The 14831-nt window shown below is 34.8% G+C and overlaps 1 protein-coding gene across 4 annotated transcripts in view; it reads left to right on the top strand.

The window, feature by feature from the left end:
- Positions 1-14065, top strand: part of sorcs3 (sortilin related VPS10 domain containing receptor 3) — a 287643-nt gene extending 273578 nt beyond the window's left edge. For 3 of the 4 annotated variants that reach the window (XM_048196352.1, XM_048196355.1, XM_048196356.1), the window contains 4 exons: positions 335-434; positions 6750-6855; positions 7965-8107; positions 11105-14065. In XM_048196352.1, the coding sequence (XP_048052309.1) occupies positions 335-434; positions 6750-6855; positions 7965-8107; positions 11105-11166 (411 nt within the window). In that variant the 3' untranslated portion in view covers positions 11167-14065. The remainder of the gene's footprint in view (positions 1-334; positions 435-6749; positions 6856-7964; positions 8108-11104) is intronic. The other variant, XM_048196354.1, reaches the window with a different exon arrangement.
- Positions 14066-14831: the final 766 nt, after the last annotated feature.

Below are 14831 nucleotides of genomic sequence, written 5' to 3'. Positions count from 1 at the left end.
GTATATGACTGTGACTGTAATATGACTGTATTGTCATACATTTTATTTTTGTTTTATTTTATTTTATTTTATTTTATTTTAATTAATTTATTTATTTATTTATTTATTTATGCATTTATTTATGCATTTATTATTTTAGAGAGATACCTTATATTGTCTTGCATTTATTTTATTTTATTTTATTTTATTTTATTTTATTTTATTTTTCCTAGAACACCTTAGCAACTGGCACTGCATACATGCCAAAACCACATAGCATCTTGGCAATCAGCACCCACATTTTCTGAAGTCTGCATCCTGTAAATAACTTTTCTGTATGCTGTTCTCTTCCTAGATATCAGAAATCCTGGTCAATGCATTGAATCAGATCTCGGTGGAGTTCGAGTTGAAATCTGGCTCCCGGGTCATCGTTTACATCACGCAATTAACTTTAGGTAACAAACTGTTGAAAACATATTGTTTGTAGCTATTTCGGCACAATTTAGCTGATAACTGAAATGTGCAACTGCTTATATTTGATTACCTTACACAGTGGTATTTCAGTTGATCTCCCTCTCTAGCCTCTGTTGGGTGCTATATACTGTTCCCTGCATTCGTCTGGGTAATTATGTTGATTGCTTTCTTGAGACCAGAAGCTTGTCAGCACTATATATTGTTGAAAGATTGGACTTTTATGCTCCACTAGTGATGCTGAAAGCCTTATGGAAGATAATTGGATAATTGCTCTCCAGCAATCATGGCTTGCAAGATCTTCTCAATTTCAAAGAAGAAAAACAAAGTCTCCCCTGAATAGAATTAGGTTTTCTGGTCTGTTTATTTTATTTTGCCAGTTTTTGAATTAGATAAAAAAAAAAAAAAAGTGTAAATAATCTGATTGGGAATGGAAATCTTATTCAGATCTTGTTGCAAAACATTATAACCTTATTATTATTGTTGTTATTATTCAAAATCACTCATGAATAATCTCAATCTTGATGTTCAGTTCTAAAGACTCGCTTATTGAATCATTCAGAGATTCTTGACTCATTCACTGAACTGTAAGTCAGTATAATTGTCATTAAATCAGTTTAATTACTGACTCATTGTTCATAGCATGATTATTTAATTATTCATATTTAGAACTTTAAATTTATATTTAATTTAATAGTGTTGTTTTTTAGTTTTGTTTAATCACTGAGGAATATTTGCTGAAATTGAAACTGAAATTGCATAGTTAAACTAGAATACATGGGGCCCTATGGTGGAAATCGTGGATGGAATTGTGGATTCCAGTCATTAAAACGGGATATGCTGTTTAAGAATGCCACCAAATTGGTTTCATAAATCAAAAGTTAGAGTTGTACAATTAATCAAATTCAAATTGCAATATGGAGGCCATCTGTGATTATTAAACTGCTGTTTAAAAATAAAGTCTGCATGTTCTGCATGTCTCAGAATGAATGAGTGAACTTGAAATTATGACAGAAATATATTGCCTTCATTATTACGATAGAAACAGTCATGCGTTTGATTCCTAGGGAACATGCATGAAAATAAAAATACTAATAAAAATAACACGTATAAAACATGGGTCAAATGAATAAATAATCTGAATTGGAACCAATCTCAAATAAAAAAATATGTCCTGTATGCTTTGAATTCATTCTAATCTACCCTATATTCATCATCATCTTGTAGACTGCCACATTTATATCATTTGGCTCCTTTACTATTCTGTGCCATAACTAGGCCAGCCTCGTGGTAATGGCTACTTATTCCTTGTAGCGATAATAGCATCGAGGCTCTCTTACTTTGACTCATGGTCTGTGCTATTACCCGCTTTTACAGCAAAACATTGGCTTCCTCCTTGGCCCATTTCTTTTCTCGTTTTTGTAGCCAAAGTTCTGGAAAGCTTTCAAGATTCTTCCGGAAAGGTCAGAGGATTCATGGGGCTATCTTTCAACAGCATAGTCACAGCCAGTGGGTGTAAAGCACCCATGAATGATTTTGAAGGGATGCCAACAATTGGCAGAAGTCCCTCTGGGAGAGCGAAAGGGGTTTTTGTGGAAATTACGGAGACCTCACAGGAGATGCGATTCAAGATCAGTTCTTTATTTCACTTGTGATAAACGGTGTTAGCATGAAATGCCATTTTTAGACTGGTGCATTTTGTTCTAAAATACATATTGTTCAGAAAATATTGTTATTGGACAAAATTAGTTGTGAATCCTCTTGCAAATATTGTGCTGTTGAAAGTTTTTTAAAAGTAAGGTCAAAAGAATTTAGTATTTTACATCATCTGCCCTTGATAAGTGCTCTGACTTTCATAAGTTATCATTAATATGAATCAAGTGTCATATCCTCAGAGAAAATACAGTAGATACTGAATTGGTTTTAGAAGTATGTCTTTTTAAAGCTGAAGTGTGTGGTTTTTATGCCACTAGCGTCACCAAGAGGTTTTGTTTTGAAGGTCATTTCTCCACCACTGGTCAAACAATGTTGATGGGTTGAGATGCTAAAACAGAGCAATGTTTTTAAAGCAAATTATTCTCTGAATATTACGTTTGAATAGGAGAAAGTATTTTAAAATTCACTTTATAAATTGATATAAAGTAATATATTATATTAGACAGTAATATAGTAAATTATATATAACAAGTGACATTAAAAGAGTTATAAAATATATATATATATCAGGGGTGGGAGAAAAAAATCGATGCATTGCGATTCTCTCTTCAACGAATCTGGATCGATTCTGAGTATTTCAGAATCGATTTTGAGCTTATTTTTAACTGCAGTTGCGAGATGACGCTGCGTGTGCTTACGGTGCGTGTCCACAAGCGCAGAGCAGAGCGAGCGTTTTCAATTAATTCATATGGAAGTAGAACTTCACTCTCGCGAGACTGAAGATGCTTAACTTCCAGAGGAATGAACCGCTCGCTTCATATTCTGCTTGTTTCCATTTTCTCTCATACACACACCACTCAAACCTTCTATAAAATAATCCTACTTACAGTTCGGAAAAGCTAGAGCGAATTATGCACGCCCATTGCGTTCTCGCCCGCCGGTAGGGCTATTTCCCTTTACAAATGCCCTACGAAGGCATCATTTATGTTGTTTGGAGTACTGTGGGCTTATATTTTATAAATATGAAACTCACTGACAGAAGGCTGCTTTCAATTTCCACGTGCGCTTTGTGAAGGGCGCTCACGCAAGTGGCTGTTTAAGTGTTTAAATGTAGCCTGCTTGCATCTCAAAATGCTTTTATGACATGAAATTAACGTAAACACAGTCAGTTAGATGTCTTAAAGCAGGGGTCATCAACTATATTTGTCCAAGGGCCAGAATTTTTCTCTGCAGACACTGTAAGGGCCAGATACTCGTAATATAAAATAAAATTCGAATTGTATCCTAATATGTTATTTTTTGATATACTAATTCTAATTCCAAATTTATGTTATTTTTTACATATTACCTGTACTGCAGCAAGCCACCAGGGGGCGATAGCGATATTTTAGGCTTCATATTTGTGAGGGTGTCAAGCTGTCCATCACTGTCACGCAATTGTGCGCAAATCCCAGGCTAGGAAAATTTTGACATTTGTGAAAAAATGAGCACGTGAAACAATAAAAGATGTTCAATGAGAGCAATGCGTTTATCGTCATTCTTGACTGAAGGCAGGCTATGGCACAAGCTACTTTTCAGAAGGCTTTTTTTTTTCGTTAGATTTAAAAATAAATAAATATGGAACGGACCCGAATATTCGAATATTCGTTCGGTGGGTATATTTGGTCGATTTGAAAATTTGACATTCGAATATTCGTTTTTGGGATCCCCCGCGAAACGGTTCTCATTCCCCCTTGAATAAGGCCGGCGACACACTGGCTGCGTGAGTGTCTCAGCTGCGTGGAGCCACGCGGAAAACGTGTGCATGCTAGAAATAGAACCGACTCGTGTTCCAGCAACGGGAGTGTTCTCTGGCTAGAGCGCAGAACAGCAGAGTTTGTATGGACCGAAGTGCATGTCTGAGCTTGTGTTTTGTTGCTTTGACATTGTGGAAAATAGAATAATAGAAACAAAATGTATTAGCATTTTTTACCCGTTATTATCAGTCTAAATTAATCTTGTTTTTAATTTAACTTAATTTCGTTTTTGTTTATTTAAATTTCGTTTTTCTTTATTTAAATTTTGTTTTTTCTTTATTTAAATTTTGTTTTTTCTTTATTTAAATTTTGTTTTTTCTTTATTTAAATTTCGTTTTTCTTTATTTAAATCTACCCTTACTGTGCCAATTTGTTAGTCAGAAAAATATTAGACTACCTTAAAAGTATTGCTTAATTTAACAGACCTGTGTGTGTGCATTTTATATCACTAGTGCAGTGTCCGTTCTCGGAGCATAAGCCCTGCCTGCATGAGGTGCGACGCTTCCCGCTCGCGCTGTTCTGACTGTAGTTTACTAAAAGTTTATTAATTCTGAATGTGTCGCGTCTCGCGTGTCCATCTATATTGCACCAAATGCGACACTGCACTCCCTTGTGAAGTCGATTGGATGAACGGTTCTCGAAATAATAAAAATGCAAACGGACATACAGACACAGATTCCTGCCTTTATTAGAGAGAAAAATATGTTCAGCCCCTCTCTCCGAAGCTTCAAATAGTCGATGTTCATTTCTACCGAAGCTTCGAAGCACAAAAAATGGTATTCGGACCAGCCCTAAACTTTTTCCTCTTACAAGGCTATTCCTGAATTCAGTATTATTCTGGGGGCCGGATGGAAATCTCTGGCGGGCCGGATTTGGCCCGCGGGCCGCCAGTTGACGTTGCATGTCTTAAAGGAACACTCCTTTTTTTTAAACAAATTTTCCAACTCCCCTAGAGTCAAACAGTTGAGTTTTACCATTTTCGAATCCATTCAGCCGATCTCCGGGTCTGGCGGTACCACATTTAGCATAGCTTAGCATAGTTCACTGAATCTGATTAGACCAATAGCATCTCGTTCAAAAATGACCAAAGACTTTCGATATTTTTCCTATTTAAAACTTGACTCTTCTGTAGTTACGCTGTGTACTAAGACCGACAGAAAATGAAAAGTTGCGATTTTCTAGGCCGATATGGCTAGGAACTATACTCTCATTCCGACGTAGTATTCACGGAAGTTTGCTGCCATACCATGGGTGCAGCAGGCGCAATTATATTACCCAACGTTTCTCACAAATGTCTCCATGGTTGTAAGGCATGCTCCCTGTGCAAGCAGGGGGTCACAGGCACTGCGTAATATCATTGCATCTGCTGCACCCATGGTACGGCAGCAAAGTTCAGAATTTTTTTTTATGTTTTTCAAAGTCTCTTATGCTCACCAATGCTGCATTTATGTGATCAAAATACAGTAAAGCAATAGTATTCCACAAAACTATTGTAACTATTGTACAGTTGTAAAAAAAAATAAAAATAATGTTTTCTGTTTTAATACATTTTAAAATGTATCATTACTCCAGTCTTCATTGTCACATGATCCTTCAGAAATCATTCTAATATGCTGATCTGCTGCTCAGGAAACATTTCTTATTATTATCAATGTCGAAAACAGTGGTGTTTAATATTTTTGTAGAAACCATTATATATTATTTTTTTTAGGATTCTTTGATGTATAGAAAGTTCAAAAGAATGGCATTTATTTGAAATAAAAAACATATTTAGTAACAATGTTAAAGGCTTTACTGTCAATTTTGTAGGGCTGCCCTAGACTAAAGATTTTTCTGGTCGACTAATAGTCCTTCATTTTAAGCGATTCGTCAACTAATCGCACGTTTATTAATAAACCATATAAATTATAATAAAGAGTTTTTAATGCCTACATAGCCTAATCATAAACACATAAAGCTTGATGATGCTGACTTGTCATCTCCACAGTAGTGTATGCGCATATATGCACGTTTCATACAGATGACATAACCTGAGAATATTTGTTTTCCATTTTAATTGGTTCATTTAAAAGTAGACATTTCGCTTTCTGCAGATATATTTTTCATATCTATGAGGCAAGTGTACATGTACAAGTGTACAAGAGTTTTCATTCTTACAGAGAGAGACGGCAGAAAGCGTACCCCATTTGCTTTCATTATTTTACAAAAGCACGTTTTGTTGTTATTGTGAGTGCACACAAATAAAAGTAGACTCTTCACAGATTCAAAAGATGTATTACTCTTATCTGTATAACCAAAAAATTACAAAGTATTTTAAGTGCAAGTGATCGCGCTGGCGCCTCCGTGTTAGCTTTCATGCTGCAGTATTCAGCTTTTGCACAAACGCTTGAATAGCCCACATTTTCTAGGGTAACATTAAAGCGAGTGGCCATGGAAAGTTGCTGCTACTTACATGTTTCAGATGATGAGCCATATTTGAGGTCGATGAATGATAGGCAAGCGATTCAATGTCCTTCCCAATGTACTGTCCTGCCCAATGTACCACATAGACCAGCCGTTAACGATCTGTCCATCACAGACTGCGTGACTTCACCACTTCCTGTGGATTTTTTTTTTTCTTTCCTGCGACTAAGCGATTAATAAAATTTTGTTTGACTAAGCCTCTTCTCGTTGACTAACGGTTAGTCAAATATTAGGGGGCAGCCCTAAAAGAAAATTAACTTCTTTAAAAAAAAACAAAATAAAATCTTACTGACCCAACAATTGAATTGTATATATGAAGTAAGAGTTTTTTCTTATAAAAAAAGAGCCAGTGTGCATTAACTCTTGTGTTTGTCTTTGTCGCAGCTCCTCTGGTTGACTCCATCCCAAGACACAGCAGTTCTGCTATGCTGATGCTTCTGTCGGTGGTGTTTTTGGGTTTAGCTGTATTTCTCATCTACAAATTTAAGAGGTACATCCACACAAACAGTTTTTACATCACTCATTCCTTTTACCAGGACTCCAGCATTTGAACTTCATTTCTTTTCATGAACACCATAGTTTTCATTTCTGTTTATCTATATATAAAGTATAAAGCAAAATTTGATGTGACAGTATCATGAGCGACTTTCCTTTGCATCAGGGAGTGCTATTTTTACTCATGCTAGTTGTGAGATCTAGTTATTAGTTTGCATATGGTAGAAAAAAACCTTCTTGTGAAAGTGCAGGAAAATATCAATGGATTGTTTAATATGCAGCCACGGTTCCTCTACTGGAAAACTGTTTTGGAATGCTTTGAATAATTTATTTGGTCTCAAAATAATTCAAATGGAAAAGACTCAGGGAAATGTTGAAACAATCATTAATAATGGATATAATTTTTCACCTCCCACCCCCAAGTAATTTAAAAAGGAAGCATATTTATGGAAATGTTACACTTGGAAAAACAAAGCAATTAGCTTACAAAATTAATAGTAATTTGAAGAAGAAAAAAATGTGAAAAAAAAAAAAAACATTCTAATTCATAAAAATAAAAAGTGAGCTGGGAAAATGGCAAACACATTAAAGTGTGTTTTGTGTGTTGCAGAAGCACACCATGAAATTTGGGGGAATTACAAATACATCTCTGTGATTTGTTCTGGGTTGTCCCGCAGCGTTATCAAGACAAGTGGCGAATGTATTTTGCTTCTCACTACCTCTGATTGCCTGGGCAACTTCTTCTCCAGAAGTTATTAAATGTACTCAACAATCATTATTTCAGGAATACAACAAAGGATTGTGATTGCAGTCACACAGTATTTACCAACTTGTTATATCGCAGATTAACAAATTATCATGTGTACAGCCCTCACCTTGTGTTGTCATGCGTGTTATGCCAATTTGCTGCTGAAATGGGTGCATATTCAAACATATTTATTGACATTTGTCTGTTTTGGTAATTTGATTTGAGATGATTTTGATTTCTGAATATCTGCTCAAACAAAACAGATTGCAATTCCGTATTGTGCCACTAGTGGTGCATAGAAATTACACTACACCTTTTAATCACAATGTTTTTTTTCCTAACAAAAACTTGTGCAGAAAAATCCCCTGGATTAACATCTACGCTGAGGTGAACCATGAGAAAGAGCAGGAGATGATCAATACGGTGGGCCAGAATGACGCCACACCCAAAATCACCCTGAGTGAGTTGATGGAGAAAGAGCTGGAGGCCCGTGCCAAACGTGAGTGAAATGCTTAGAAAATCAACCAATTAAAACGATTTGTGTAAGATAAAACTTCAGAGAAAATTAGGAGTTTATTGAGGTAAAATTAGTAGTTATTAGTTAGTTAATAGTGAGAATTGTACCCTAATCTAAAGTGTAACCAAAATGATTTAATTAGGGCTGCCCCTTTTTACCCAGGGTTAAAAGCGATATTTAGAACAACGATAACCCGGGGTTAAGCGCTTTGTGAAAAGCCCTTATATTAAACATTAGTTGACGTGAAGAGGCTTTGTCGACCAAATTTGAATTAGTCAGTTAGTTGCAGAAAAAAAAAAAAATCCACAGAAATAGGCGAAGTCACGCTGTCCGTGAGGGACAGATGGTTAACACGGCTGGTCCATGTGGTAATTGTGTCGGGCTGGAAATCCAAATGTTTGACTATTATTAATTGACCTCAGACATGGCTTATCATTTGAAACATATTAGAAGCCTAATGTTTACATGGCCACTGACTCTAACGTTAACCTAGATAAATGTGTGCTATTATTAGGGGCATATTCAAGTGTTCGTGCAGAGTGTGGAAGCCAAAGTATAGTGCGCTTGTTGCATGCTTAAAGGTGCTAAAGAGGATCTTTTCGTCGACTGAGAAACCAAAGACTGTTACTGAGTTTTTGAAATGAGCGCATGCGTAAGAACAACCCCCCCCCTTCACAGCTCATTTCAAGGGAACGCTTCCCAAAACTCGTGCACGAGTATTTGAACACGAGTGTTTACCACCGGCATTCGCTGTATCGTATTAGTGGATTCATTATGTCGGACTCACCGCAGGTAACTCATAATCTGCAGTTGTTACTCCTGTCTCCTGACAAAAACATTGCATGCAGTGCCTGTGGAGTGTGGAAAGTTACTGGAGCGCACAGCCGCGCACGTCTTTCACAAGGAACGTCACGGCAGTGATTGACAAGCCAGGGGGCCAATCGTTTACGCGATGATCACGTAAACGATTGGCTGATGTTTTTAAGGCCCTACCTCGTGCACAGAAGATGTATATTAATATTATTCCTTTCAGTGCACCTAATAAATAGTCTTTTATCAGTTAGTAAAAACAGTTTCAAGTAATATTGCAAAAATGTATAAAACAAAACATCCTCTGTAGCACCTTTAACTTAGCATGCATTTCTCAACTATACTGTGTAGATGATGAGTCAGCATCGTCAACTTCATCTTTGCAGCTGACACTGACTCAGAAAACACTAGTTTATAAATAAATTATTAAAATGTTCAGACAGTCTCCTTGCTGTTTTTTTTTTTCCGACACATTCACAATCATTACTTTTGCAGGTGTGCTGTGGCAAGCTTTAATTTATATTTTAAAGGCTCGTTTTTATGGTTTAGTATTTCTCTGTAATGTAGAACAGTTACATATAATATTCTTTCTCAGCCCTGAAACTGAAACCATTTTCTGATGCCACTCCCCATATATATTTAAGTAATTATATTCATATCATAAACATCCGACTAGTCGACTGATGGCTAAAATAAGCAACAACTAGTCGAGTAGAAAAATGTTTAGTCGGGGGCAGCCCTAATTCGCAGAATGCAATTTATTTTAATTTGCGATAGTTTTAAATGGAATTTTACAGAAATTATCTAAACACAGCAAAAGTTCCTTCAGTGTGCAGTACATTAGATGTATGATATGGCACTTAGCAAAAGTTGCTAAGATAGGATTGGTCATTAACTTTTTAAGGCGGGGCTTAGCAAACATAACACCAATAGTACACTAAATAAAAACTCCACTTATTTCAACTTAATAAACAAATTATCTGATAACTTCAAATTTCAACTTACATTAAACTGACTTTAAAAAATCGAGTTGAATCTTGCATAACTTGAAATTGCTTAAATTGTTTTGATGAGTTAAAGTAGTGTAAAAAGTATGCTTCCTATATCATTATTTTTACAGTTACATTACAGTTTTACAACTTTTTCAGGATCCATCTCTGACTACTTGTCTTTTTCTAGTACTCTTAGGCTTAGTAGTGCCTAAGAAGAAGAAAAAAAGAAAGGACAAGTTTTTTTAGCCTCAGGAATATTTGAGTCACAGACCTGTGTGCTTTTATAAAACTACCGTTGCGTTGGCGAGATTTTCCGTGACGCTCTGTTTTCCACTAAAAATATGAATCTTTCAGCTTTCCGAATTACACAGTGAAAATTATCAGACCAAAAACACCCTTTGGAATCAGCAGAGTTTATAATCTGACACATAATGCATGCTAATGAGAACTATCTACATTGGGCCCAAGTGTCCTTATTTCCCAAGTGGATGCTTCTGTGATCATGTAATTGCTTAATAACTGCAAATTAATATTTAATTGGTGCTGTTAAGCAGTGATTATAAAAGAGCACTGATTAAACTATAAAAGGGGTCAAATTGGGGTCAGTGTGATAACAACAACTGTGATGAATAAACATGCAACATTCGGTGCCATGCGGAAAATAAATCCCACCACTGTTTCTGTGGGTGTTTAATAGGGGGATGAAACATTTGTATATTTTGCTTGATTTCTTACTTAATGGTTCAGTTTCTTGCCTGCTTTACATTCATTTGCTTGCCTTCACCAGGATCAATTTTTAATGAGTCTAATACTAGGAAAACTTCCAGTCTGTTCATTTATAGATGATTAATATATAGTTGGGTGTATAATCAAGCATTTAGAGATAACACGAAATGGCATTTGCTATACATTTAACTTTGGTCGTGCTATGCATTTCAAAGCAAAGCCATATATTGAACTTCAAATCATATCGAGGCTTGATTTTATCCAGTGATGTTTGATTAAACAGTGAAAATTAGGTCTGGGTTAAATCGAAGAAAAGTTGTTTCTGAAGTAGAGAAACTTATTTAAATTAAATTCAGGATTTTTTTTTCTTCTAAACATTTGTTAAGAAAATAGTTCATTTTGATTTGTTGAATTTTGAAGGCTAATGTGTCATTTCTGTGTTTTTGACAAGTAGGCGGAGTGATCAACACCTGTGAAAGCACAAGGGAGATCCCCAACTGCACGAGTGTCTGAAAACGTCAGGAAAAAAAAGGTGGAGGCGTATTGTAAAAATGTGTACAGAGGAATCACAATTTTAAAGGTTGACAGTTTTCCTTCTTTGCTTTTTTGTAATTTCAAAACACTGTCATTGTTAATAGTTTTCTAAGGAGCTCAGATTTGCATGGGTGTCTTGTTTGTTACGATCTGTGTGGAAAATAAGAACTGAAAACATGCTTAGGAAAATTGACCAACTTTTAAAAAATTCCAAACGGTCCGTTCTGAATATTGCAGAACAATGCACATAAGTTGGGGGGAAAGCCACTAAACCTCTCTCGGTGCATTTCCTTTGTGCATTATCTGAGTCCGTTTTTCAGATAGACATAAATTGTGGGGGGGAAAAAATGGCTTTTAGTTTCAAAAATTGTGATTTTGTTGGGTCAGACCTTATGCCAAGTTTGTTCTGATTTTCACACGTTATGAAGAGTGCTTGTAGTGACTATATTAACTTAATTTTTACGTTTTTAATCTCTTCAGTTGGTCATCTCATTTTTATATTTGTTATAACTTAAACTGAGGGAGCAAAATTGCAGCTGAGGCATGCAAAAAAAGCCAACAGTGTTTATATCCCTCTCTATATTACAGCCTTGCCTTCATGTAAGCAATCCTGCTTTGCAATCTTCTAAATTGTTGGTTGTTGAAACATTTCAACTTTTAATTACACATTTATCTCGCATATCTAGCCTTCGTCTGAAGGCAGAGAGATATGAGCTAAAATGTGAATTTTTTCAGTCAAGAAGTGAGATACCTTCCCAAAAGCACTGTGATAAAATGTCAATTTGAAGGCAAGCTTTTTGTACTTCTATAAAGTGAGAATACTATTAAAAACCATTTCTCTATAGCTAAGCTTTTTTGGGTGCTGAGCTCAAACTTAAAAGTCCATGAAATATCAATTGTTGAGAATGTTTTGTGGAATAAAATCTCTTGATATTCAAACATAGACACAATAGAGCTTGATACAGTATATTTGTTGAAAATGTTATAAAACTTAACTTTAAATTAACATACCTTCAGCTAAATAAGTTCCTGTAAGCTCCTCATATATATATATATAATGTACTGTCCATGTGCATTCCATGAGATTATTTTACATTCATCTTGTTCTTTGGGCTTTATTTTTTGTAGATAAATTGGGTTACATGATCATTTTGCTTCATAAGTGAATGCCTTACAAATAAGAATGCCTTTTTAATAATGTGTATTCATCATAATAGCTGGACATTTACAATTGGAAATTAATTTATAACAGTTTAACAAACTGACATGATTGAGTTTTGCATTTTTCTTTTTTTTTTTTTTCTTTTTTTTTGCATACATTTTTAAGGTGTCTCATCTCCCAGGGTTTGAAAAACCACTGAACTGTACAATAGGTCTCAAGTTTTAATTTCTCTGTATATACAGCAAGTGTATTTTCATTTCATATGCTTATACTGTAAATATAATAGAAATGAAGACTGGACTTCACTGGACACAGTCTGCTATACATTTCAGAAAGAGGGTGTTTTATGAATTGAAACAGTGATTTATTGATGTGCTGTAAATAAGCCAGCACTGTAAATAGTGTTGTTTTTTTTGTTTTTTTGTTTTTTTAATTCATGCATTGTACATGAAAAAAATAGTAAAGATGTATTGCATATGCTTCGGTGTTGCCATTTTGGATTTTGACCTCAGATTTAAAGTTGATCCTATAGAGAGCAGTTTTCAGTATATGGTTAGACATTTTGTATTGGAGTTGATTGCCCATTTCACACAAAATGAATATAATTCATGAATAAGCAGGTGGTTTCTTAGATTCCATTGTGAATGTAAATGTATAGCAATATATCAGAATATAAGGGATGTTGGCCAAAATGACTTCCCGAGCAATTCATTCCTGTTCTACTCAAGTAGTGACATATTACAAACCAAAACATTGTGCTTCATGCTTTCCATGTATAATCTATGCTTTATGAGTGCAAAACTCTATTCAAAGAGTTTTTTTTTTGTTAGAGTTCTTAAACAGAACAATCAGATGTAATTTATTCTTAAAAATGAACAAGTAAATTATTATGTACTAAAAATCAAAATGGTTAGATGCCTCAGTATTTCTCTTTAACTAGTGCTGAATTAGTGACAAAATCATTTGCCCTTTTTTTTATAATAATTTTAATTAATGCATGCTCTGTTCATTAATGTTCTGTTTTAAAGCTTAGTGAGCTGCCTTGCTGTCTTCAAAGGTAGCATCCTAATTTAAACAAAACCTCTGTTTTGAAACTAGGCAGCAGTAGTGTGTGTCATAAAATAGTGCTCCTCACATGAAGAGACTTGAGTCATAATTGATTTCAATGGAGTTTGCTGTTAGCATGTTGCTAAGATAAGAGTGTGATACTCTGATAATATAGTTAAAATATATAGCACAACAAATATCGAGTAAGCTAAGACTAAGAGTTGAATTGTTTATATGTATAATCAATATTTTGCCATCAGGCATTCTTTCTTAATCCATTATGGGATTGCCTTCTCCATGATGGATGCAGTGATGCCTCAGAATTTGTCCCAAAAAAGGGTGTTTTAGGATTACACCTTTTAGTCTTTGCGTTGGGAGCACTATGATGCCTTAAAATGCTACCTACCTAGGCAGCTGACTAGGTTTTTTTGGAACAAATCTCATATTATTCTGTGTATTTTGATCATCTCAGACTCAAAGTTTACTGATATGCCAGCCAGACTAACCACAACCTCAACATGTACCACAGTATGATCTGATTTCAATCCAGTATGACCTCATGTTTCGAATATAGAACTTCTAGAAGAACCTGATACACAAACTTCTGTTTCATCACAATATCTGAGGTATCTCACAGAAGTGAATTAAAAAATATAAGTTTTAAACATATGCACTATTGTTCAAAAGTTTTTTTAATTAATGTTTTTATTTAGCAAAAATGCATTCATGCAAAAATCATATGTGAAAGTTATTATTATTTATTATTTATTATTATTATTCATCAAGAATCCTGAAAAAACAAAAGTTATGGTTTCCACAAAAATATTAAAGCAGCCCAACTTTTTTGACATTGATAGTAATAAGAAATGTTTCTTGAGCAGCAAATCAGCATATTAGAATGATTTCTGAAGGATCATGTGACACTGAAGACTGGAGTAATGATGCTGAAAATTCAGCTTTGATCACAGGAATAAATTAAATTTTAATATATACGGTATATTATGTAAGCTTGTTTCCGCCACCAAATAAAACTGACTTTTTTTCTTGCAATTGCAAGTTCAGATCTTTTCTCATTATTGTGAAATATACAATTGCGAGTTATAAAGTCCAATTCTGAGGAAAAAAGAATTGGAAAAAAAAAAAACTTTTTTGCGAGAAATAGTCAGAATTGTGAGAAGTTGCAATTGCCTGTTTTATTCAGTGGTGAAAACAAGCTTCCATAGTGTATAAATTGTAATAATATATCATGATATTGCTGTTTTAGCCAAATAAATGCTGTCTTATTTTAAAAATATTACAACCCCAAACTTTTGAACAGTAGTGTGTGTGTGTGTGTGTGTGTGTGTGTGTGTGTGTGTGTGTGTGTGTGTGTGTGTGTGTGTGTGTGTGTGTTAAAGAGATGTAGCTCTAGAGTTGCTTAAAACAGCTTTGCATT

This window comes from Megalobrama amblycephala, linkage group LG7 (assembly GCF_018812025.1).
Source record: "Megalobrama amblycephala isolate DHTTF-2021 linkage group LG7, ASM1881202v1, whole genome shotgun sequence".
Classification (NCBI taxonomy): Eukaryota; Metazoa; Chordata; class Actinopteri; order Cypriniformes; family Xenocyprididae; genus Megalobrama; species Megalobrama amblycephala.
The sequence above is the reverse complement of the archived record's forward strand: the minus strand, read 5'-3'. Positions and strand labels throughout refer to the sequence as shown.